The sequence below is a fragment of the Triticum dicoccoides genome, chromosome 2A, assembly GCF_002162155.2.
Source record: "Triticum dicoccoides isolate Atlit2015 ecotype Zavitan chromosome 2A, WEW_v2.0, whole genome shotgun sequence".
NCBI lineage: Eukaryota > Viridiplantae > Streptophyta > Magnoliopsida > Poales > Poaceae > Triticum > Triticum dicoccoides.
This window is the reverse complement of record NC_041382.1, coordinates 737,102,602-737,125,073: the sequence shown is the minus strand read 5'-3', so window position 1 is coordinate 737,125,073 and position 22,472 is coordinate 737,102,602. Positions and strand designations below refer to the sequence as shown.

Here is a 22,472-nt window from a genome sequence, read left to right as displayed (position 1 = left end):
GCTTTGAATCCCCTCAATTAGTTTGCTTCTTATTATGCATTCGAGGTAACGAGACTTGCCGAATTCTACCCCTGGACATATCAAGCACGGATTTTGTAAGGCTCTGTATTATTGGTGAGCTCTCTATTATGCTTGTTGAAACAAGTATTATTGGTGACAATGTGAAACTTCTATGCTCTCTATTATTGGTGAGCTCTCTATTATGCTTGTTGAAACAAGTATTATTGGTGACAATGTGAAACTTCTATGCTCTGTATTATTGGTGAGCTCTCTATTATGCTTGTTGAAACAAGTATTATTGGTGACAATGTGAAACAAGAGATGATATGTTTAGAGATGTAACTATTATTGGTGAGCTCTCTATTATGCTTGTTGAAACAAATAATCATGATCTTTACGACTTGGTACACTTACTCATCAAAGTTGGCACTGATGTCGCATCTTTTGCAATAAATCTAGTGGAAAGTAAATTGGGAAATAGTATGAGTGATGATCTCTTGAATGATTGCTTAGTGACATTTGTTGAACGGATGTGTTCTTTGAAGTAAGTGAAGATAACATAGGTGAGGCTTTCATGGCAATGCAGAAGCGTAGTATTCCTAGTATTGTAATTTTCTTCTTTTGTATGTTTCATGTAAACATATTCGTATCGTAGTTGAGCATATTTGGAATATCCTAAACTAGAATGTTGCGAGACTTGAATTTAGCTAATATTTCAATTCTTTTTCCACATATTGTATGCCACTTCGATTAGATAATTTTTTTGGAGTGTGCACACCATTCATTTAATTCCTGGATCCGGCACTACCCAGAACCCAATCAAACCCCTTCCTCCCCACTCACATCCTCCTCCCCCACACCCTACTACCTGGCACCGCTCCCATGATTGTTGTCCGGGCTATTACGGTCCTCCCGCCTCTCCACCTCGTCACTATGCTTGCCCTTCCATCCACTCCACCATGTTGAGTCAATCCCTAGTTGCCCCACCTCTGTCCCCTCGATCTCATGGCCACCGTCAGTTCACATCACCAGCATTGTCCATCCGGAGGCATCCCACCTCGCCTCCACCATCGCAATCCCTTTGAACGAGGAATCTGTCTCCCAACTCCCCCTCCTCTCTTCTTAGGTGCGCCCCTTAACCAATGATGTCTATGCCGAACACCTTGGACACCAAGTGTTTGGTGAAATCACTGAACATAGCATATGTCATTTTCGACAAATTTGTTGTTCATTTGCATGGAAACACGATGGATTCAGATGATGATAATTCTATAGTGACTTATTGAATCTTTGTCATCAAAAAACGATCCGGACGACGAACCGGTGGTGATGATGAGTGGGCTTGATGAAACTGAGAAGGAAGAGGAGCATGTCATCAACTTCAAGGGTTCTACATTGGGATGAATTAAATTAAATTTAAGTTTGAACTATATAGTTTGGAAATTATGTTTGAATTGTGATATTAATCTTTGAATTATTTTTGCATCCTAATACTTATCTTTAAATTACTTATATGGAAAATCAATGTTGAAGCGAAAAATTTCGTTTGAAAAAAAAGGATCATGCAAGCAAGGGAGAAGTAGGGGGCGCCAGACAAGCAGAGTATGACGTGGACAATTAGGTACTGAATTTGGCCCACACCCTTGGAGATGCCAACTCTGGTTCAAACTGGAAGAGTACGTCATTCCAATGTGCGCGGACTGAAACACATCTTCATGTCGGGCACTTTTGAGCACATTGAACTATCGATATGACTGATATCCCTCATAACCCAGGCACAATGACGCGGTTATCAAGGGTGCGCTCTACCACTCAGCTAATAGTCCGTCGTGTGGGCCTCCCAAAGTACGGCGTGCTATGCCAAAAGCGAGAAAAAACTATATCCATTCCTATGCAATCACATCACAAAGGGAAAGGGGGCACGTGCCGGATCCCATCACCATCAACTACTAATTTGTTATGATATAAAGATAGAGTGTGGCTAGATCTTAGTCGATTGAGACTTAACAAAGTCTCAATCAAGTGATAGAACACATAATAGAGAAGAAAGAAAAAGAATTAAAATTTGTTTATACGGATCTCCACAAGATCTCATGGGTATAGTTAGTCTCGGTCGATTGAGATTTAACAATCCCGATAAGGGTAATACAAGCCCATGAACTTTGTCTTACTTCACCTTAAACGAAAAGAAGACTTTCATATCAAGTTTAACTGCATGCCTTCTTTTTGGCCGTGAAGTATATATGTTGGATGGGAGCGGCTACAAGTCAATCGACTGACTCTACAATTGTGTCAGTCGATTCCTAAAGAAGAGCAGAATGATGGAAAGCAAAAGAAAATTGACTGACCTGAACTAAGCGTCAGTCGAATCAGCCCAAAAGGAAAAAAAACATCACTGATCCAGCGCTGAAACCCCTTTTGATGTTTTGCCATCTACACAACCCAAAATTAAACGGGCCTGACCCTGCTAAGAAACCAAACCCACTACCTTCAGAGATCTGGATCCAGTTCACGGACATATAACTAGGTCTTCTTCCTTGCCCCTCCTTCCCCCATCACCAGCGCCACCATGGACGCATGAACAAAACTCGGATACTGCCGCCCTCTGGTGTCTCGATAGATCTCCATCCTCTACATTTCTTCCATGCTATGTCCTTCTCCTCCGATTGCCCAAAGTTCTTGTAGGGAGAACTAAACTTGTAGTAGTTGTTCAACAACAACAAATAATTAGAAAAGTTATATTATGTCTCTTTACTGCCCAGCAAAAAATGATGTAACTGGAACTAGAAAAAGATAGTGACAACACCAGAATACACATTTGCTGTTAGAAATTCAGACAATTGAACAATACAAATTCATACTATAACTTATGACTAAAAAATAACATGTTTGTACTTGTACTAAAAGATGTTGAACTACAAGAAAGGCAAAACACCCACCTAAAGGCAGAAATTGAAAGTTTAATCATAAGAAGTAAAATTGCGCCTGTTTGTAATACAAGTTGTTGAGCTATAAGTAGAGCAGAACACCACCCTAAAATCAGAATTTAAAAATTTTCTTCATATGAACTAAACTTGCATATACATAAATTTGAACTTGCAATTGTTGGTCAAGAGCAACATATAAAAAAAATAGTGCAAATAGCATGTCTACATAATTAGAAAAGTTAAACGTAACATCTACCCCCCTAGTTCAATTACAAAATGTTTGAAAACAGCTAAGGCAGAACACCTCGGTAAAATTTGCAAGTAGGGAGAACTAAACTTGTTGTAGTTGTTCAACAACAACACATAATTAGAAAAGTTATATCCTGTCTCTTTAGTGCCCAGCAAAAAATGATGTAAACAGAAATAGAGAAAAATAGCGAGAACACTTGAATGTACATTTGCTGTCAGAAATTCAGAGAATTGAACAATACAAATTCATACTACACTAAAAAATAACATGTTTGTACTTGTACAAAAAAATGTTGAACTACAAGAAAGGCAGAACACCCACCTAAAGGCAGAAATTGAAAATTTAATCATAAGAAGTAAAGTTGCGCCTGTTTGTAATACAAGTTGTCGAACTACAAGTAGAGCAGAAAACCACCCTAAAATCAGAGATTAAAAAATTTCTTCATACGAACTAAACTTGCATATACATAAATCTAAACTTGCAATTGTTGGTTAAGAGCAACATATGAAAAAAATATAGTACAAATAGCATGTCTACGTAATTAGAAAAGTTAAACGTAGCATCTACCCCCCTAGTTCAATTAGAAACTGATTGAAAACGGCTAAGGCACAACACCTCCGTAAAATTTGCAAGTAGGGAGAACTAAACTTGTAGCAGCAAAAACATTGGGGAGATATAAATGTACACTACATGCATACTTAGGCTCTTATAATAAGTTAACAAAATAGATGTTGTAGTTATCAATTCAAAAACATAATTAACATATAAAAAACAGATAGGTAGACTATGAAAATTTAAGAACAATATCAAGCTAGTGTAAAAAAAAATTTATATTATACTAGGCTTACATGAAACTTGCACACAAAGAATAACTGCAAAAAATAACAAATGGTACTGCTATCTTTGAATATTTCTAGACATACTAGATATACTAGCCAAAACATCATGGTTAGAAAAAAACATTAATATACAGATAAAACTTGCACATACATATTTTTTACAAATACACATCCACAAAGGTAGTTAACCAAAAGAGAAGAAACCATAGGATGAACTATGGAAAAATTAGTACAGTTTCAAGCTGATTAAAACAAGTTAATTCACCAAAAACTACCAGAACTAAAACTTCATGATGTTGTGTTTACATCAGTGTATTTCAAAAGGGAAACATGGGTAGCTCTAATTTATACAGATAAAACTTGTACACAAGTAAACTAAAGAAAGTATGTTTTTTATTTTCTGGCAAAGAAAACTTCTAATGTAAACACAACATAAATCCTTAATACAACCTATAAAAATCCTTTTTACAAATTGCACAAATCCAATACAAGAAAATTGCCCTTAACACAATCTATAAAATAAATGATTAATATAACTACAAACAAAGACAACCTAGTCAAAGAATGGGGAACGAACCCTTAATTCAACGAGTTCCGTATTAGCCATGATTATACAAAAGAAATGCACAAACTAAGTAAACATATACGGATATATTGATGTCTACAAAGAAAATATAGCTATAAAGAAATGATTGATACAACTCACCATCCGCATGAAGCAATCCTTGTCAAGGACAACATCAAACACTTGAGGAAATCCTCCAGGTGGCTCGAACGGCAGGCACGGCGCACGGGCAAACCATACATACAGAAAATAAAAAATAAAACTTAAATAAAAAGGAAAAATTATCTAATTACCCAACAGGGGATAAAAAACCTGGAGAACCGAGATGAACTATAGAACACAAAAAAAATACATTCTAATTAAAGCATAGGATAAATTGGACATAAAAAAAAAGAAAACTCAAAAACTGAATTCCAACTCTAGGTAGATATCTTCAAAGAAGTGAAGATGTAAGTAATACAACGAACCAAATTCATGAATATAAATTGAAGATATTGCATGATCATGGACCTAAATTTGCGTAAGTTGCTCAAAAGCAAAGAGTAATCATGCAAGATTAGGCAAATCACTTAACTGTATTCTACTTAGATTAAAATATGCACACAGAATATCAGAAGGAAAAAGATCACCGGCATTTATTCATTTTTGAAAGATTATGTTATTTCTTTTGTTTAGAGGTTATCAGGACAGTTTAAATCTACCTAAACTACACATGCGCCCTTTAAAATTTGCAGAAATCCAATACAAGCAAATTGCTTTACAAAAATACAAATACAAATACAACCATGCTATACCAGCTAGGAACAAGCATATTATAAGTGCAGGGACCAAAAACTACAAGCACCAGTATACTAAAAAAGCTATGTACAAAAATATTACAAATACAGGAACTAAAAATAAAAACATCAGCATAATAAAAAATATAAGAACAAAAAGATAGTTAAAAAACTTTAAGGATTTGACATAACATAGAGCATACACACACTGCATGCAAAAACTCACGAAATCAAATACGGCCAATAGTAACACGACCTATGAATAGCATTAGATTAACAATATAAACAAAAAGGATTTGACCTTTCAAGACATACATATCTAAGATTAATGAAAAAAAACCTTACTAAATAAAAATCAGATCAAATCTCAAAAGTAAACTTAACATGCCAACAGTCAGAGCAAAATATAAACACAACGAAAATCCTAATCTAAGCATGATAAACAAAGAACCCTAACCATACTACTCGTACTACCACCATAAACACATATCTGTAGAAACCCTAATCAGGCAAAAATTAGATCAAATCTGAAGAAAACAGATACCCTAACTGAAACATGATAGACAAGAACCATAAAGATCTACTTGTACTACCCCAACAACAAAAGAACCCTAACCTGGCAGACATTGGAACAGATCTGAAGAAAACAGAATCAATAGAGAAAGCATGCTACACAAGATAGCATGCTAAACAAGAAACCCTGACCAAAAACTACTCAGAAAGAAGATTCAAGACAAAAAAATATACCTGGAAAAGAGCAGAAGCACCAAAGGAGATCTCCTAAACCAAGAAAAACGTCGAGATGCAAATCCTGCAAATTTTAACAGCAAGATCTTAGTCTCTTCAGAAACTAAAGCAGAACAAGATAGGAAGAGGAGAGGACGAACTCGACGAACCCTAGCTCTGCATAGGAAGAGGAGACGACACATGGAGGAGAAGAGAGACTGAAACTGAGAGGGGAAAGTGACTGGCAGGATACTAGAAGCGAGGAGATAAGAGACGAGAACGGCCGACGCTCGGTATCCACAGCAACGGGCTGGGCTGGCAGCCTGTTAACGGGAGCCGAACCATCAGAAAACGGGCACCCGAAAGCAGAACGAGCCCGAACACAGAATTGACTGAACCACAACAAAGCATCAGTCGATTTCGACGCAGCCCAGCTGGACCAGCTAACACAGGAAAAAGAAAAACAAGGCACAAATCTCAAAGCAAAATCCAATGACTAGTAATTCGACTGAACCAAAACTAAAAAGTCAGCTGACTTGAAATGTAGCTAACTTGATGTTGGATCGCCAAGGACGTGACGAGGACCATTGCATCACACTCTTATAGCCTATTAATAGCTAACTCCCATCCTTGGCCAGTTTGCCTAGTGCACGCCGCGGAGCGGCAATTCCCAAGCAAGTCCTCCTCGCAAACATCTCCCGATCGACGTGTCGGCAGCACAGCTCCAAACCTAGCCCCGATCCATGCCTCGACGACAGCAATGCCGGCCTCCAGCTAGAACAAGAACGAGAGCCAGCATTTATAAAGGCCATGCACGCACACATACTGGGAACGTAGCAGAGCAGGTAATTAGCCATGGGGAGCCTAGAGCTTTTCTCGCTTCTCCCCTTCCTATTGTTCGCCCTTGTCGCCGCCGGGGAAATCGAAGAGCTCGACACGTACGTCGTCCACGTTCAGCCCAAGGAGAACCACGTGTTCGGCACACCCAGCGACCGGAAGGAGTGGCACCAGTCCTTCCTCCCCGACAATGACCGTCTCGTCCACTCCTACCACCACGTCGCGAGCGGCTTCGCGGCGCGGCTGACGCGGCGGGAGCTCGACGCCGTCTCCGCCATGCCCGGGTTCGTCGCCGCGGTGCCGGACGTGATCTACCGCCTGCAGACCACGCACACCCCGCAGTTCCTCGGGTTGAACACGGCTCTAGGCTATAGGAACCCGTCCGTCGGGTCCGGCGATGGCGTCATCATCGGGGTGCTCGACACCGGCGTCTTCCCCAACCACCCCTCGTTCAGCGGCAAAGGGATGCCGCCGCCGCCCGCCAAGTGGAAGGGCAGGTGCGACTTCAACGCCTCCGCGTGTAACAACAAGCTCATCGGTGCCCGGAGTTTTATCAGTGAGGGTAGCTCTTCCGGCGGGCCTCCGACCGACGAGGAAGGGCACGGCACGCACACGTCAAGCACCGCGGCCGGAGCCGTCGTGCCGGGCGCTCAGGTGCTTGGCCAGGCCAATGGCACCGCGTCCGGGATGGCGCCCCGTGCGCACCTCGCCATGTACAAGGTTTGCAGCGAGGACGGATGCGCCAGCGTGGACATCCTCGCCGGCATCGACGCCGCCGTGTCCGACGGCTGCGACGTCATATCCATGTCACTCGGCGGAGAGTCGGTGCCCTTCTACCACGACAGCATCGCTGTCGGCACGTTCGCCGCGGCGGAGAAGGGCATCTTCGTCAGTATGGCGGCCGGCAACTCCGGCCCGAACTACACCACGCTGTCCAATGATGCGCCATGGATGCTCACCGTCGCCGCGAGCACCATGGACCGTTTGATCAGCGCCCAAGTGATCCTCGGAGATGGCCTCTCCTTCGACGGCGAGTCGGTCTACCAGCCCGACTCCGTGGAGGCCCCGTTGGTGTACGCCGGCGCGAGCTCAACGCCCTTGGCCCAGTTCTGCGGCAACGGCTCGCTGGACGGCTTCGACGTCAAGAACAAGATAGTGCTCTGCGAGCGTGGCGGCGATGTTGGGAGGGTTGACAAGGGCATCGAGGTGCTAAGAGCCGGAGGCGCCGGCATGATTCTCACCAATGAGTTCATCGACGGCTACAGCTTGCTCGCCGATGCGCACGTCCTGCCGGCGTCGCACGTCAGCTACGCCGCCGGAGTGGAGATCAAGAACTACATCAAGTCCACGCCCAACTGTACGGCCAAGATCTCCTTCAGAGGCACGGTCCTCGGCACGTCGCCGGCGCCGGCGATTACCTCCTTCTCCTCCCGTGGCCCTAGCACCCAGAACATGGACATCCTCAAGCCGGACATCACTGGCCCTGGCGTCAGCGTGCTCGCCGCGTGGCCGTTCAAGGTAGGCCCGCCGACATGGTTTAACGTGTCAACCGCACCGACCTTCAACATCATCTCTGGCACGTCCATGTCGACGCCGCACCTTGCTGGTATCGCCGCGCTGATCAAGAGCAAGCACCCTGACTGGTCGCCGGCCGCGATCAAGTCCGCCATCATGACAACCGCCTACGTCACCGACCGCTCCGGCACGCCAATCGTCAACCAGCAGCACAAGCCCGCCGACTTCTTCGCCATGGGCGCCGGCCATGTCAATCCGGACAAGGCCGTGGACCCCGGTCTGGTCTACGACACTGCCACCGGCGACTATATCGGCTTCCTCTGTGGCATGTACACGGACCAGCAGGTCTCGGTGATCGCGCGCCAGTCAGTCAACTGCTCGACCGTCCAGAAGATCCCGCAAAGCATGCTGAACTACCCGTCGATCTCGGTGTCGTTCGTGCCGGACTGGTACCCGTTGGCTCCAGTGATAGTGGAGCGCACGGTGAAGTACGTCGGACAGGCGGAGGCGGCGATGTACCAGGCCCACGTCGACATGCCGGCGGGCAGCTTCGTGAACGTCACCGTTACTCCGAGCGTGCTCTGGTTCAGCCACGCGACGCCGGAGCAGAAATTCACGGTGCTCGTGTTTCCGCTCAATGCCACCACAACGGCGGTGCAGGGCGCGATCCGGTGGGTGTCAGAGACCCACACCGTGAGGAGCCCCGTCTCGGCCATGTTCCCCTCACAGCACTAGAGCTTCCTCGATCCACTTGACTACTTTCCTTTTGTTTTTTTAACTACGTTCCATCGACAGGCTTCAGTAATATGGGTTGGGAATAAAAATGTAAGGGTACATGTTTGAGTTGATTTGTATGCCAGCCATGGCATTTGCCAATCTGAGGTTCCGATCGAGGGTCTTGACTACTCTATTTGTGTTCCACTCTGTGTTTGTTCGGCCGTGGCATTGCCTGGCTATAGCCAGATCTCAAATGTCAAATCAAATCAATTGAGAAGCAACTATTGTTCAATCAGCTCACATTAGCTAGCATATGACCTTGATTGTACCTAGAATTAATGTCAGGACACTAAAATCCTCTCCAAGTTCGAATGGGGGTATTCCGCTGTCTGAGCAGAATTTTGAGTTCTATGGGATAGAGCAAAAGGAGTCCCGTGGGCACCTACGTAACCCAGTTGATAGAGTTTGCATGGATGGATTTGATGTCGGCTATAGGTTTCTGATCTGCTCAGAAGAGCTTTAGAATGAAAATTCAATTTTTTCGAGGAATTTGTTCATTTGGTATGCGACATGTTGTCCATTTTGTCCCATCATAGGGGTATAAGACATGTGGATTTTTAAAGTGGGTCGGTGAAGAATGGAAAGGGAGAGCGATGCTAGTGATCCACAGGCTCGCTAATGCAAAATTGATGCTATAGAAATCACTAATGTACAAGAACAAACATATAGCTTGTTTGACAAAAATTTTGTTTCAAATGATACGTTTGAGTGTCCATGACACCCTCGATCGGTTTGTCTTTGCATGCCGCCGAACGTGAATTCCCAAGCAGTGTACCCAATCATCCATCACCATGTCCCAGCTCCAAAGCTCCTTTGTCTCAAACTCTCGACCACAACAATACCTCCAGATAGAACAAGAAAGGGGCCCGGCGTGTATAAGGACCATGCACGCACACGCACTGGACATGCCAGACCACGTACATTAGTCATGGAAAGCTTCAAGCTGTCCTTGCTTTTCTCCCTTCTCGCCTTCCTCCTCCTCGCCATTGTCACCGCCGGAGACGAGCTCGGCACGTACGTCATCCACGTGCAGCCCCAGGAGAACCGCCCGTTCGCCACCATTGACGACCTGAAGGCGTGGCACCAGTCCTTCCTCCCCGAGCATGGCCGTCTCCTGCACTCCTACCACCACGTCGCGAGCGGCTTTGCGGCGCAGCTGACGCGGCGGGAGCTCAAAACCGTCTCCGCCATGCCCGGGTTTGTCGCCGCGGTGCCGAACGTGATCTACCACGTGCAGACGACGCACACGTCGCAGTTCCTCGGGCTGGACACGACGCTGGGTGTGAGGAACTTGTCCGTCGGCTCCGGCGAAGGCGTCATCATCGGGGTGCTTGACACCGGTGTCTTCCCCGACCACCCCTCCTTCAGCGGCTTCGGCATGATGCCGCCGCCGGCCAAGTGGAAGGGGAGGTGCGACTTCAACGGCTCCGTGTGCAACGGGCACAAACTGATCGGTGCTCGGACCTTCATCACCAGCGGCAACCCCAGTGCTCCTGGCGCCGCCCCCGTGTCGCCGATCGACGGGAATGGGCACGGCACGCACACATCTAGCACCGCCGCAGGATCAGCCGTGCCGGGTGCTCAGGTGCTTGGGCAGGGCAACGGCACCGCGTCCGGTATCGCGCCCCGCGCGCACGTCGCCATGTACAAGGTTTGCGACGCGAGCGGTGCCTGTGCCGTTGTAGATGTACTCGCTGGCATCGACGCCGCCGTGTCCGACGGCTGCGACGTTATATCCATATCTCTCGGCTTTCCTCAGCGGCCTTTCTACAATGATAGCGTCGCCGTCGGCACGTTCGCCGCAGCGGAGAAGGGGATCTTCGTCAGTATGGCGGCTGGCAACGCCGGCCCGAGAAACTCCACAATATTGAATGAGGCGCCATGGATGCTCACCGTCGCGGCGAGCACCATGGACCGTTTGATCATCGCCAAGGTTATCCTTGGAGAAAACCTCTCGTTCGACGGCGAGTCGCTCTACCAGCCCGACAACTCGGTGGCTGCCCCGTTGTTCTACCCCGGTGCGAACTCAACGCCCTCCGCCCAGTTCTGCGGCAACGGCTCGTTGGACGGCTTTGACGTCAGGAACAAGATAGTGTTATGCGACAGCGGCAACGTCCTGCCGGTGGAGAAGGGAGCCGAGGTGCTGAGGGCCGGAGGCGCAGGCATGATTCTGGCCAACGAGTTTTCCCAGGGTTACATCACGTCCCTGGTCGCGCACGTCCTGCCGGCCTCGCGAGTCAGCTATGCTGCTGGAGTGGAGATCAAGAACTACATCAAGTCAACGCCGAACCCGACGGCCAATATCTCCTTCAGAGGCACGGTCCTCGGCACGTCGCCGGCGCCGGTCATCACCTACTTCTCCTCCCGTGGCCCCAGCGTCCACAGCCCCGGCATTCTCAAGCCTGACATCACGGGCCCGGGCGTGAACGTGATCGCGGCGTGGCCGTTCCATGTCGGCCCACCGTCGATTGACCTCAGGCCGACCTTCAACATTCTCTCCGGCACGTCCATGTCGACGCCGCACCTTGCTGGTGTCGCCGCCCTGATCAAGAGCAAGCACCCCGACTGGTCGCCGGCTGCGATCAAGTCCGCCATCATGACCACCGCCGACGTCACCGACCGCTCCGGCACGCTGATACTCGACGAGCAGCACAAGACCGCCGACCTCTTCGCCGTCGGGGCCGGCCATGTCAATCAGGAGAAGGCCGTGGACCCCGGCCTGGTCTTCGATGCCGCCGCCGAAGACTACATCGGCTACCTATGCGGCATGTATACGAACCAGCAAGTCTCGGTGATCGCGCGCCGGGCGGTGGACTGCTCGGCCGTCAAGGTGATCCGAGAGTACCAGCTAAACTACCCATCGATCTCGCTGAGGTTCCCACAGACATGGAGCCCGACGTTTGTTATCGAGGTAGACCGCACTGTGAAGAACGTCGGAGAGGTGCCAGCCACGTACCACCATCAGGTCGACATGCCGGCAGACAGCCCTGTGAGCGTCGGCGTTTTCCCGAGCTCCCTATTGTTCACCGAGGCGGACCAAGTGCAGAAGTTACAAATATTCGTGTGGGCGACCAACAGCAGCGCCACGGCGGTGCAGGGCGCCCTACTGTGGGTGTCGGAGAAGCACACCGTGAGGATCCCCATCTCGGTCACCTTTGCCGCAGAATAGAGCCCGGTCTACTGGATAACTAACATCGTCTTCTGCAACGTCAGTTGTTGCTTAGCGTCAGACACGCGGGAGCTGGAATTAAAATGTACTCCCTCCGATCCAAAATAAATGCCGTGATTTTGGTTCAAATACGACCAAAACCATAACACTTATTTTGAATCAGAGGAAGTAGCCGTCAATGTTTAAATTGATCTATGTCCCCAAAAATTCTTTGAGGTCAATACTTGAAATAGGAACTTTTTTTTACATGGTAATATGCGTATCATTTATATCATACAGGTCATAGTATAAGCCATGTAAACACTGATCTGACAAAATTAAAAAGACAACAAAACAAAGGAATATCAGCCAAGAAGAAAAATTACAATCAAGATTAAAGAATCCTATGTGTTTAACACCAAAAGCAGGGTATTTACCGAGTGTTATTTTTGTAAGACACTCGGCAAATAATTTAAAAGCAATAAAGTGCATGTGAGTACATTTTTAAGTTTATTTTACGAAGCAAGCTACTAATATATGTATAACTACCTAAAATATTGATTTTCCTTGAATTTATAGATCATTTTATGTACATGTTGTTCAAAATTGAATATTATTTGATAAATGGCTAGAAATGCAATTCATGTCTTAAACAAATAGCAAAACGTTCCCAAAGAATGCCAAAAACTTTCATTAGTAACACAATGTACGTAATATATGTTCCATGTGGAAAAAATAAGGGATGTTTTGGATAAAAGCCATTAAGTGCATTTGTAGACATTTAAGGATATAATTTAAATTTGAAGTGCAAGTGCATGAAAAAGTTGGCAAAAATGGATTAAAAATCCTATTTGTGTTCTTGTGACTACGCTTAGGCCTTATATAAGAAAAGAAAATTCCAAGCATGAGGATGCCAAAATCGACCTCGACCATGGAGCTTATTGTATTTTATTCCAAAAACGCAAACAAAGTAACAAAAACATGAAACTTGTCATGGCGCCACTATATGAACCCTATAGGTTCTTTAAAAAGTTAGAAGGTTTTGAGAAGTTTGTGACATATGTTTTGAAAACGAACCATCTCCCACAAAGAATCATGATTTTGAGAAGGAACAAGTTGGGTTTAAAAGTGAAGGGTCAATTGCTTCATCTTTTGACCCCGAAACTTTTTCCACTCAATATACACCATCATATGTTTAATGTCAAAATATGGCACATTTGGCGATTCGTTCACTATATTTAAGTCATCAAGTGCATTTTAGGCATTTAGTATATATAATTCAAATTTGAATTACAAGTATATTGAAAAGTTGACATAATTAGGTTTAAAAAAAATCCTATTTGTGTTATTGAGTCTATCTTTAGACTTTGTCCAAGAAAAGAAAAAAAGAATTTGAACATGGAGGTCACTTGTTTTTTAACTCCGAAAAATGCAGACGAAGTCTGAAAAACATGAAAGTTGGCATGGTGTTGTTATATGATCCCTATAGGTTGTGGTAAAAAATTAAGAAGATTTATGAAAATGTGTGAAGTACACTGCTTGAAAACTGAACAATCTCCGAGAAGAATAATGGTTTGAGAAGGAACACGTCGGATTTGAAGGTGAAGTGTGGATTGCTTCATCATTTGAGCTTGAGATTTTTTACACTCAACATACATCATCACATGTTACATGAATTGTTTTGGCCTTTTCAGGATTCGTTTGCTATATTCAAATCATTAAGTACATTTTCGGGCACTTAAGGGATATAATTTAAATTTGAATGTTCACAACTGTTAAACCAAAAACTCAAAAAAATGAGCGTTTGCCCCGGCGCCACTATTGGCGGCCTCAATCCTGCTCGCGTCGCTTGCTTCCTTCTCTCATCAATCGACTAGCCTAAATTAAAAAAAAGCAGGCAATTTATGTAACAATCCGGGGGTAATCCTATTGTCGACACGTAGGAGCTGGAATTAAAATGTACTCCCTCCGGCCCAATATAAATGCCGTGATTTTGGTTCAAGTATGAACCAAAACCACGACACTTATTTTGAATAGGAGGAAGTAGCCGTTAATGTTTATATTGATCTATGTCCCCAAAAATTCTTTCAAGCCAAAGATTCCTCATCCCTACCACTACATGAGTTTGGATTTCCTTCCCCTTTTTCATGTAGAACGCACTCCTGAATCAAACACCTGAAACTGTTTCCTTCTACATTCATATTGGGCGCATATCTAATGTGCACAATCTAGCAAAATATGGTTAGCTTACTGGCCCCGTTCCTTAAGCTCGGTATTCTTTCAAATTAGTTGGTTTGCAAGTGTTGAGTAGTGGTCGATTTGATTGGATTCTCAAATGAACGGTTGAGACACAAACTAAAAGACGAATTCGCTCACGTGTTTTGAATCGGGGGGAGTAGCCGTTAAAGTTTAAACGGTTTTGCTAAAACTAATTAGGCTTGGAATTATTTTGGTCCCATTCACTTTTTCAACCATTGGATCAAAGTGTCTGGAGATTCGCTCAGGATGGCTGAAAACAACGCCCGGGAGTTGTGCAGCCGAAATGGGGATGGCCTGTTTCGTGCTTTTTTCTTCTTTGTTCTTGGTACGGGCCTGTGTTCGGGACGCAAAGTTTCTGCACCCGAGCTCAAATGAGCTCGTTGAGCTCGGGTGAACAGTAAAACCGAAACAAAATCGAAAACATTAAAAAAAATTCCATTTTTTTGGGTGAAACATTGACAAAAGTTTGAAGTACTTGCAAAAATTCGTCTTGAAATCACGTTCCTAGATGACGTGGCAAAAAAGTCGGTACTCTAAAAATGCTACTTTCAAAAGCATTTTGGAGCACTAAATTTGTTTTTTTTTCTTGCCACGCCTTGCAGGAATGTGATTCCATGACGAATTTTTGCAAGTACTTGAAATTTTTTTCAATGTTTTTCTCAAAAAAGATTGGATTTTTTTATTGTTCACCGAGCTCATTTAAGCTCCGGAGCAGAAAGGTACTTTCGCTGTGTTTGCTGCTTTTATGGGCCTTTTCATTTTCTAGTCTGATTTTAGTGTCCACAGCGGATTTTTCTTTCTGGTTGAGCCGTGTTTCCTTTTGTCCATTTTTGAAGTGATGAGATGAGTGCGCAGGTGAGAGGTATGCTGCAACTGAGATATATGTTGCATTGTTTTAAATAAAACTAGTAATCGTACACGTGCAAATGCACGTTTGTCTAAAATAAAATTGATCCTTGTTCAGTTTTCACACTAGTATAAGTGTGAACATATAATTTTAATGATCTAAAACGTCTTATATTGTTTATAGAGGGAGTATTTTTTATTCAAAATTGTTGCTACTATAGAGATCTTATTTGAAGATGAAACCATCCAAATATATTCACACGAATTTTTTTAAGGGAATATATTCACATCGTTCACAGCAAACATCAATAGGAAAAACTCTGTATTAATATTTCAAACGACTTAAATAACTTCCACTATACATTGGAAAACTGAAAACATGTCTATGCTTATATGGTTGACTTACAATACCATGCATGATTTGATTCCATTGTTTGATACTCCATCCAACTCTAACTCTTCTCTATAACTGAAAATCAACCAAGCAAAACAGAAAAGAGAAACAAACTATAAGAACATGAGTAAACCTTATCTCGCTTCGACGCAAATCATGGATGATTGTGGGCGCCCAACCGCTGATTATGTAAAATTACCTAGAAGGTTCAGCTCTGATGGTTCTGTAAGCAAGTATCTTGTCTAGATATAATAGTTCTAGGGACAAACCTAAAAACTTTATTAGATGCCCCTGATGCACTGTAAGGCCTTGCAGTGTTAGCTCGAACAGCCCAACTGTATGGACATGTAAATCAGGTATCGACATGAAAACATGGATGAAGAATCTATATATTTTTGTAGGTGAAAAATAAATTTCAGTTAGAAGTTGCCGCAAGTATATATGTATTGACACATTCGACATATAGTATGATATATCAATAGTAAAAGTTCATATTATAACATTGTACAAATGGTAAGATATTTGCTCAAGATAACACATCGATTCACAAAACCAAGTCCCAAAAAGGTAGACCATCCTTCTGCATATTTGCACGGCAACACAATAGTCAAACATATGGAAAACTTAGCTGCATGTCAAAATCATACGATTAGAATCCATTAATCTTTAGAAATATATACTCGTTTGATCTAATTCAATCATCAAAAGCATACAGGTCTAGGAATAGGAGTTAATCTGAAGCATGTGTCTTGTTCTTAACTTGTCTTTGGCTACTCTCTTCTCCTTCTGGTTGATCTGTTGAGATCCTTTTCCAGAAGCATATTCAGTAGAAGGGAAAATAATACTTTTAAGGAGAACCGTATTTTGATATTGCAAAAAAGCACACATTCAGTACAGGCAAGATTTAGTAGCTCCCGATGTTTCGAGTCATTTACGCAATTCAGAAATACCACAAAATATAACCAGGACTGAATAATTGCACAAGAAAAAGAGTAACAAGTGTCCAGTAAATACAACTTGGCACACGATCTAGCTTACGAACTAATGAATAGATTGAAAGGAAGTATTGCTACATGCATATATAATGAACATACAGTGAAGTACTGTCACAAAGCACAGGTCAGTGAATTTGAACATTGTTCTTTATGTAACTGTAAAAACTAAGAATAAAGACTGGAATTATTTGTAATGAGTAAGAAGCCAATCCTTGAATTTTGGAAAATGTACAGTAAAATAATTAATCAAAGTTCAATGCAAAATAGAAAGATGTCCATTAAGAGACATACTCCTTTTCCTGGTTCCTTATGATCACATTTAGCACACCATCGATGTTAATAAGCTCATACGCAGCCTTGATCAAGCACCTGGATTATAAGAGAACATACATTGGACACTTTAGTAAAATGATGCTTCATGAACAGCTACATGCATATGTACCAGTCTGAAAGTGATACCTCCATATTGCAAAAGTTTGTGACCTCTTGAGTTACAAATTTACAAGCACAAGGATGAAGAAAATATAAAGGGAAAGAAGAGAAGAATGCACCAAGCTGCGCCTGCATGTCTACTGTAGCAATTACAGTGTAATCATGCATCAGCAAGTCTTAGAAATGATGACCATAGTACAAAAATAGGTTCATGTCTTAGAAATGTAGCCGGCATACAGGGAGGCTAAACATTCCAGTCCTAAATAATCAACACCATGTGTTCATCAAAAGGTTAACAGCTCGCACAGATCAGCTCGAACATAGTCAATAGGCAAAGCATATTGAATGTTTAAGTCACACTAACAGAATAAATATGCGTAAAGGTAAATGGTAACTTGCAGATTTTCCTTTGCATTTATCAGAAGCGGACAATACTTTAGGTTGACGCAGAAGAAATATCTACATCATAGGAATGGAAGAAAATGAATTGCAAAGAACCCCAAGCATCATGGACTCGCCATCCTTTCCCATATTTCAGCCATAAAAAATTGAAATGAACATTTTGAGAAACATTTTCTCCCCATTTCATTACCGAGAAAACATTTTCAGAAAGATTCCTCTCTACCAATGATTTTTTATCTATACATAAACAACAAAAACTATCAAATAAAATTACCAAATGTACATGGGCAACAAATCATTCCATTTGTTACTTCCTTCAGAAGTTAAATCATCGATTAGTAATCAATGATGTTTGTTCCAAGTTTTAGTTCGACAGTTTGCATACACATATTCCACTTGATGTACGACAATAATATACAGTTTAAAATGTGGACAATTGAAGGAATGATGTACCTAACTGAGGAATCCAAGAGAAAGAACATTAGCTCTAGTCTCATCAGCTTCGCATATTCCTTTACAATCGTGTGATTAACTGCTTCCTTTCCGAGTTCAGTCCATACCGCAGAAACGAAATTGTTAGTTATTTGATGATAATGGACATAATAAATAGCACACTGTACTATTACAAATGCCAATATAAAATCCAATGAATATGTAAGATGCAGGTTGGCAACTACCATGAATATGTAGGAGTATCACAACATAAAAGGTGCTACAGTGGCTCATGGAGGAAATCTGAAGAAGATAATCATTTTGGTTTAGAAAAGAGGCGAAATATGAAGATAATAATTTTTGGTTCAAAAAAAAGAGGCAAAATTTAGAGGAGAATATTATCCAATGCAAGTAGGACGAACAATTGCATAAGCTTATCACTATTGACATTAGCTTAGTATAAGATTTAACATAGGTAGTCAATGTGGTCATTTTGGTTCAGAAGATAGCCTCAAGCTTCTAATCCAGAGCTTTGCGTACATTTACAAATAAAATATGAATAGTAATGCTAAGTGGCTAGTCATGTAAAAATATGGAAGATGGTAGAAGATACAACACATGATTGGAGATAATTTTTTTGTTTATTAGGGCAAAATTTCTAAGCAAGCACAAACTGTACACAAGGTGTGTCAGAACGGTAGGAGCAAAAACTCACCAGTGGTCAGAGTCACCCAGCCACCCAGGCGCGTCTACTCTTCTCTTGAGCGTTCTCGAGTGTCGCTGCTATAACAACCTCGGCAACGTCGGTGTCCTTCTCCACGCTTCACCTGCATCATTCCCATGCTTCAGTGCAACTGACGAAGACCATCTCCTCTCTTTCCTAACATCGGATGCCTGGACAAGGAGCAAGTACATGTAGGATTTTGAGGAGAAAGGCATGCTGAGAAAACAAGGTTATATAGATTACAAATTTAATATCTGGCATATTAAATATTATATTTCTGAAGCAAGGAATCACACAAAAAAATTATAGACAATCTTCGGCAAAAATAAGATCAGTGAAGCAATGCATGAATATGGCTGTTGGAGCATACGCATCATACACTACTCCCTGCAGTCGGTCGTCCAGTCCATATCCTAGTATATGCTTAAAGTAGCCACTCTTGCCAAAATAAGGACAAAAAAGGTGATTGGGGAGTGTTTTGCTAGATTGTAAAAATTATGCATCGTAATGGAAAGTTAAACTGTAATGAGATGAAAATGGACTTAGATGAGAGGACGAAAGTAAGATGCAAATGAAGAGTGAAATAAAACAGAACCTTCTCTGTTGCCGCAACTGGTTCCTCTGTTCAGTAGTGCTTTTAGGGTCGTAACAACCCAGAAAAAACTCCCATATATACTTCCCCTTTGATATTTCGGTGGACACCCTGTTCGCATAACCAAAAATAAAGACAACGTCCTGGTTCAATTAATCTGAGCAGTCAGAACATGTGCATAGATGCAGTATATATGCCCCAAGGGATACTAACAAAAGCCAAGAAAATGGATAGTTGTTAAGAAGAAGAAAAAATGCAAGGTTGAAAGGGTAGAAAACAATGTGAAGGGATGCACCTCCAGGGAGTAAAGAAGTGTCACTGATGAGAATACGTGGAGTAGACTATGCAGCAGTGTATTTACCACCAATAGAGCAAGCATGATTCATAGTCTTCCCACTGAATCTTGTATCAGTTGGAGAAACAAACTGATGGAGCCAGAATGTCGAAATATGCTTTGTGCAAATTCCTACAAGTTTTATTTCTCATGAATGATTATCTATCGGCTGTATATGTAACAGTGCCTACTGCCTAGACCCTTTAAAAAAAAGAGAAAACTGTCAACTGTCCTGAATGTTATTTGTAGCAGTTTGACTGCAGGTGTTGTCACACATGATACATGACATTTACCCTACCCGGGGTGTGAGATCGATACAATATGTCACTAAGCTAATTACGCTACTGGTGATGAAAGATAGATATATATAGCTCACCCCACGCTGTACTCTCATGATCATTCCAGCTGCGTATAGACAACCCTCCTCGTTGAACAGCAGCTTCCATCTCCTTGGAGGACACAGCGTGCGGCGAGGCTGCCAAGGACAAGAAGGAAAAATCAATATAAACCAATCGATGACCAATACACACCTGTCATTAATCTCTCTCTCTAATCATCTTTGGGGACTCTAAAATTTCATATGCATATATATAGGGATTTATGCTTCTGTTGTAATTGTGTTGCTTAGATGTTCAGACGAGAGGTAAGAGCGGTGGAGGGCAGGGGCGGCCAGTAGGGAGGAGACCTGCGGCGAAGGGCGGCTCTGGTGGCCCGCGGCAAAGGGCGGCTCCGGGTCTGCGGCTCGGCGACCTGTGGCCCGCAGCGAAGGGCGGCTCCGGGGCGGTGGCTCGGCGACCTGCGGCCCGCGGCGAAGGGCAGCTTCGGCGGCACGCGGCTCGGCGACCTGCGGCCCGCGGCGAAGGACGGCTCCGGCGACGGCTCGGCGACCTGCGGCCCACGCCCGATTGCGGGAGGAAGAACGACGCGGGGGCGTGCGGGAGGAACGGCACAGGGCCGTGAGGTCGTGCGGGCGGGGCGAGAGGTCGTGCAAACATTTTTTTAGCGGTGGATGGACTGTAGGTGGCTTAATTCATGGCTTGTTGGGTTAAACACGGAAAGATTATGGACCATCAGATTTTGTAGATGAATAGATATAATTGTTTAGATCTGCTCCTCTCTTTCTTTTAGGGTTCGAATAACTGCCACACGTGTGGCATGGACGGAAACCCGCCCGCACGCCTCGTGTGGCATGGACGGGAACCGGCCCGCATGACCACGTCCGCGCGCACAAAAGTACGGCCCGCACGTCCGGTGTGTGGCAACCCCGCCCGCACTGTCCCGTCCGGGCCAGACGACCCGCTGCCCACACGACCCAGCCGTTCCCGGCCTTCGGTCCATCCCCTCTCTCGTCTGCCGCCATCGTCCCCCACCTCTCGAACCCCGACCTCCGTCGCTGGCCATCTCTGGTTGCCATGGCAACCAGGGCAGATCCGTAGGGCGCTCCCACCGCAAACCACACCCCAACCCTCCCCACCCCCAGCCCCGCACTCCAACCCAGGCCTCTAGAGACGATCATCTAAAACCAGGTGAAATCTCCCGATCTCATCCTTCTCATCCTTAAGGCTGAAAATCTCTCAATCTTGTACTGGGTCCATGCTATAGGGGTAGAACACTGCATGGTTCAGTGTATATTCGCAATTGCCAGGCAGAATACACCAGATCTGCCATGTACTACGTTTGACATTAACTTAAGTTCATAGTTTAATTGACGCAAGTAGTTGGGTATGAAATGGATGAGTAGGAATCCCTAAAAAAGGGCAGGAAGGACAATTTTTGGAATGAAGGGGGTGGGAAAAATTAATTGCCACTTGTGTATAACGACAGTTGCCACCTTTCGTTGTCAGTAGCTGCCACCTATTTTGACCTGTTGCTTGCCATCCCTATCTTCTATGTGCAAGCAGCAGAAGAATGCAATTCTTGTGGATTGTTGATGCCTTCTTGTTCATCCAGTGATTGAGAACACATCGGAAAGAAGCGATACACGGAAAGAATGAATCACGAAGATGGCGCTGATGCTTGGGTTCTCAAAGGCCAGAAACGCCCCCTTGGAATGCATCAGAGTACAGTCAACTCATCTCTGCAGGGCCGTTGCTGCCACTACTAGAACAGTATGCAGGCGTAGGTATGATGCGCGATAACAAAAGAAGAGAACAATTTCCATCTTCGCAACGATGAAGATGACATTCTACTTATGTCATACACTGTCATTTTTTCGCAGGTTCTTATGACCAAAACACTCATAGGGGGCCCCCGTGGCAAGTTCATGTTGGGGAACGTTGCAGAAAACAAAATTTTTTCCTACGGTTTCACCAAGATCCATCTATGAGTTCATCTAGCAACGAGTGATTGGATGCATCTACGTACCTTGTAGATCGCGAGCGGAAGCGTTCAAAGAACGGGGATGAGGGAGTCGTACTCGACGTGATCCGAATCACCGGAGATCCTAACGCCGAACGGACGGCACCTCCGCGTTCAACACACGTACGGTCAGCGTAACGTCTCCTCCTTCTTGATCCAGCAAGGGGAAGGAGAGGTTGAGGAAGATGGCTCCAGCAGCAGCACGACGGCGTGGTGGTGGTGGAGCTGCAGTACTCCGGCAGGGCTTCGCCAAGCTCTATGGAGGAGGAGGAGGTCTTGGAGAGGGAGAGGGAGGCACCAAAGGCGTGGGGTCAGAAGTCCTCCATCTCCCCACTATATATAGG

The 22,472-nt window shown here is 44.2% G+C and overlaps 3 protein-coding genes across 5 annotated transcripts; 2 read left to right on the top strand and 1 right to left on the bottom strand.

Annotated features, from left to right (window-relative positions):
• Positions 1-2,171: 2,171 nt before the first annotated feature.
• Positions 2,172-6,388, bottom strand: LOC119356778. Of its 3 annotated transcripts, XM_037623763.1 has the most exons (5): positions 6,254-6,387; positions 6,105-6,168; positions 4,723-4,740; positions 3,499-3,592; positions 2,172-2,691 (listed from the first exon to the last, which is right to left on the bottom strand). In XM_037623763.1, exons 1-5 carry the CDS (start codon positions 6,284-6,286, stop codon positions 2,556-2,558), a joined length of 345 nt encoding a protein of 114 aa, XP_037479660.1. In that variant the 5' UTR covers positions 6,287-6,387; the 3' UTR covers positions 2,172-2,555. The 3 variants fall into 3 exon arrangements, 1 of the variants encoding a protein (XP_037479660.1); XR_005172040.1 differs by lacking the exon at positions 3,499-3,592 and having other exon boundaries at positions 6,254-6,388; XR_005172039.1 differs by lacking the exon at positions 3,499-3,592 and having other exon boundaries at positions 4,723-6,168; positions 6,254-6,385.
• Positions 6,389-6,938: 550 nt separating this feature from the next.
• Positions 6,939-9,170, top strand: LOC119352157 (subtilisin-like protease). Its single transcript, XM_037618878.1, has one exon. It carries the CDS (start codon positions 6,939-6,941, stop codon positions 9,168-9,170), a length of 2,232 nt encoding a protein of 743 aa, XP_037474775.1.
• A 970-nt stretch (positions 9,171-10,140) lies between these two features.
• On the top strand, positions 10,141-12,381 carry LOC119352156 (subtilisin-like protease 4). Its single transcript, XM_037618877.1, has one exon. It carries the CDS (start codon positions 10,141-10,143, stop codon positions 12,379-12,381), a length of 2,241 nt encoding a protein of 746 aa, XP_037474774.1.
• Positions 12,382-22,472: the final 10,091 nt, after the last annotated feature.

Excerpts from the sequence above, each read along its gene's own strand:
- LOC119356778 (XM_037623763.1), bottom strand. The coding sequence starts at position 6,286 with ATGTGTCGTCTCCTCTTCCTATGCAGAGCTAGG. Across the intron at positions 6,169-6,253 it reads TCTTCCTATGCAGAGCTAGG|GATTTGCATCTCGACGTTTT; the intron begins GTTCGTCGAGTT and ends TAAAATTTGCAG. Across the intron at positions 2,692-3,498 it reads TTTTCAATTTCTGCCTTTAG|TTCTCCCTACAAGAACTTTG; the intron begins GTGGGTGTTCTG and ends CTACAAGTTTAG.
- LOC119352156 (XM_037618877.1), top strand. The coding sequence starts at position 10,141 with ATGGAAAGCTTCAAGCTGTCCTTGCTTTTCTCCCTTCTCGCCTTCCTC.
- LOC119352157 (XM_037618878.1), top strand. The coding sequence starts at position 6,939 with ATGGGGAGCCTAGAGCTTTTCTCGCTTCTCCCCTTCCTATTGTTCGCC.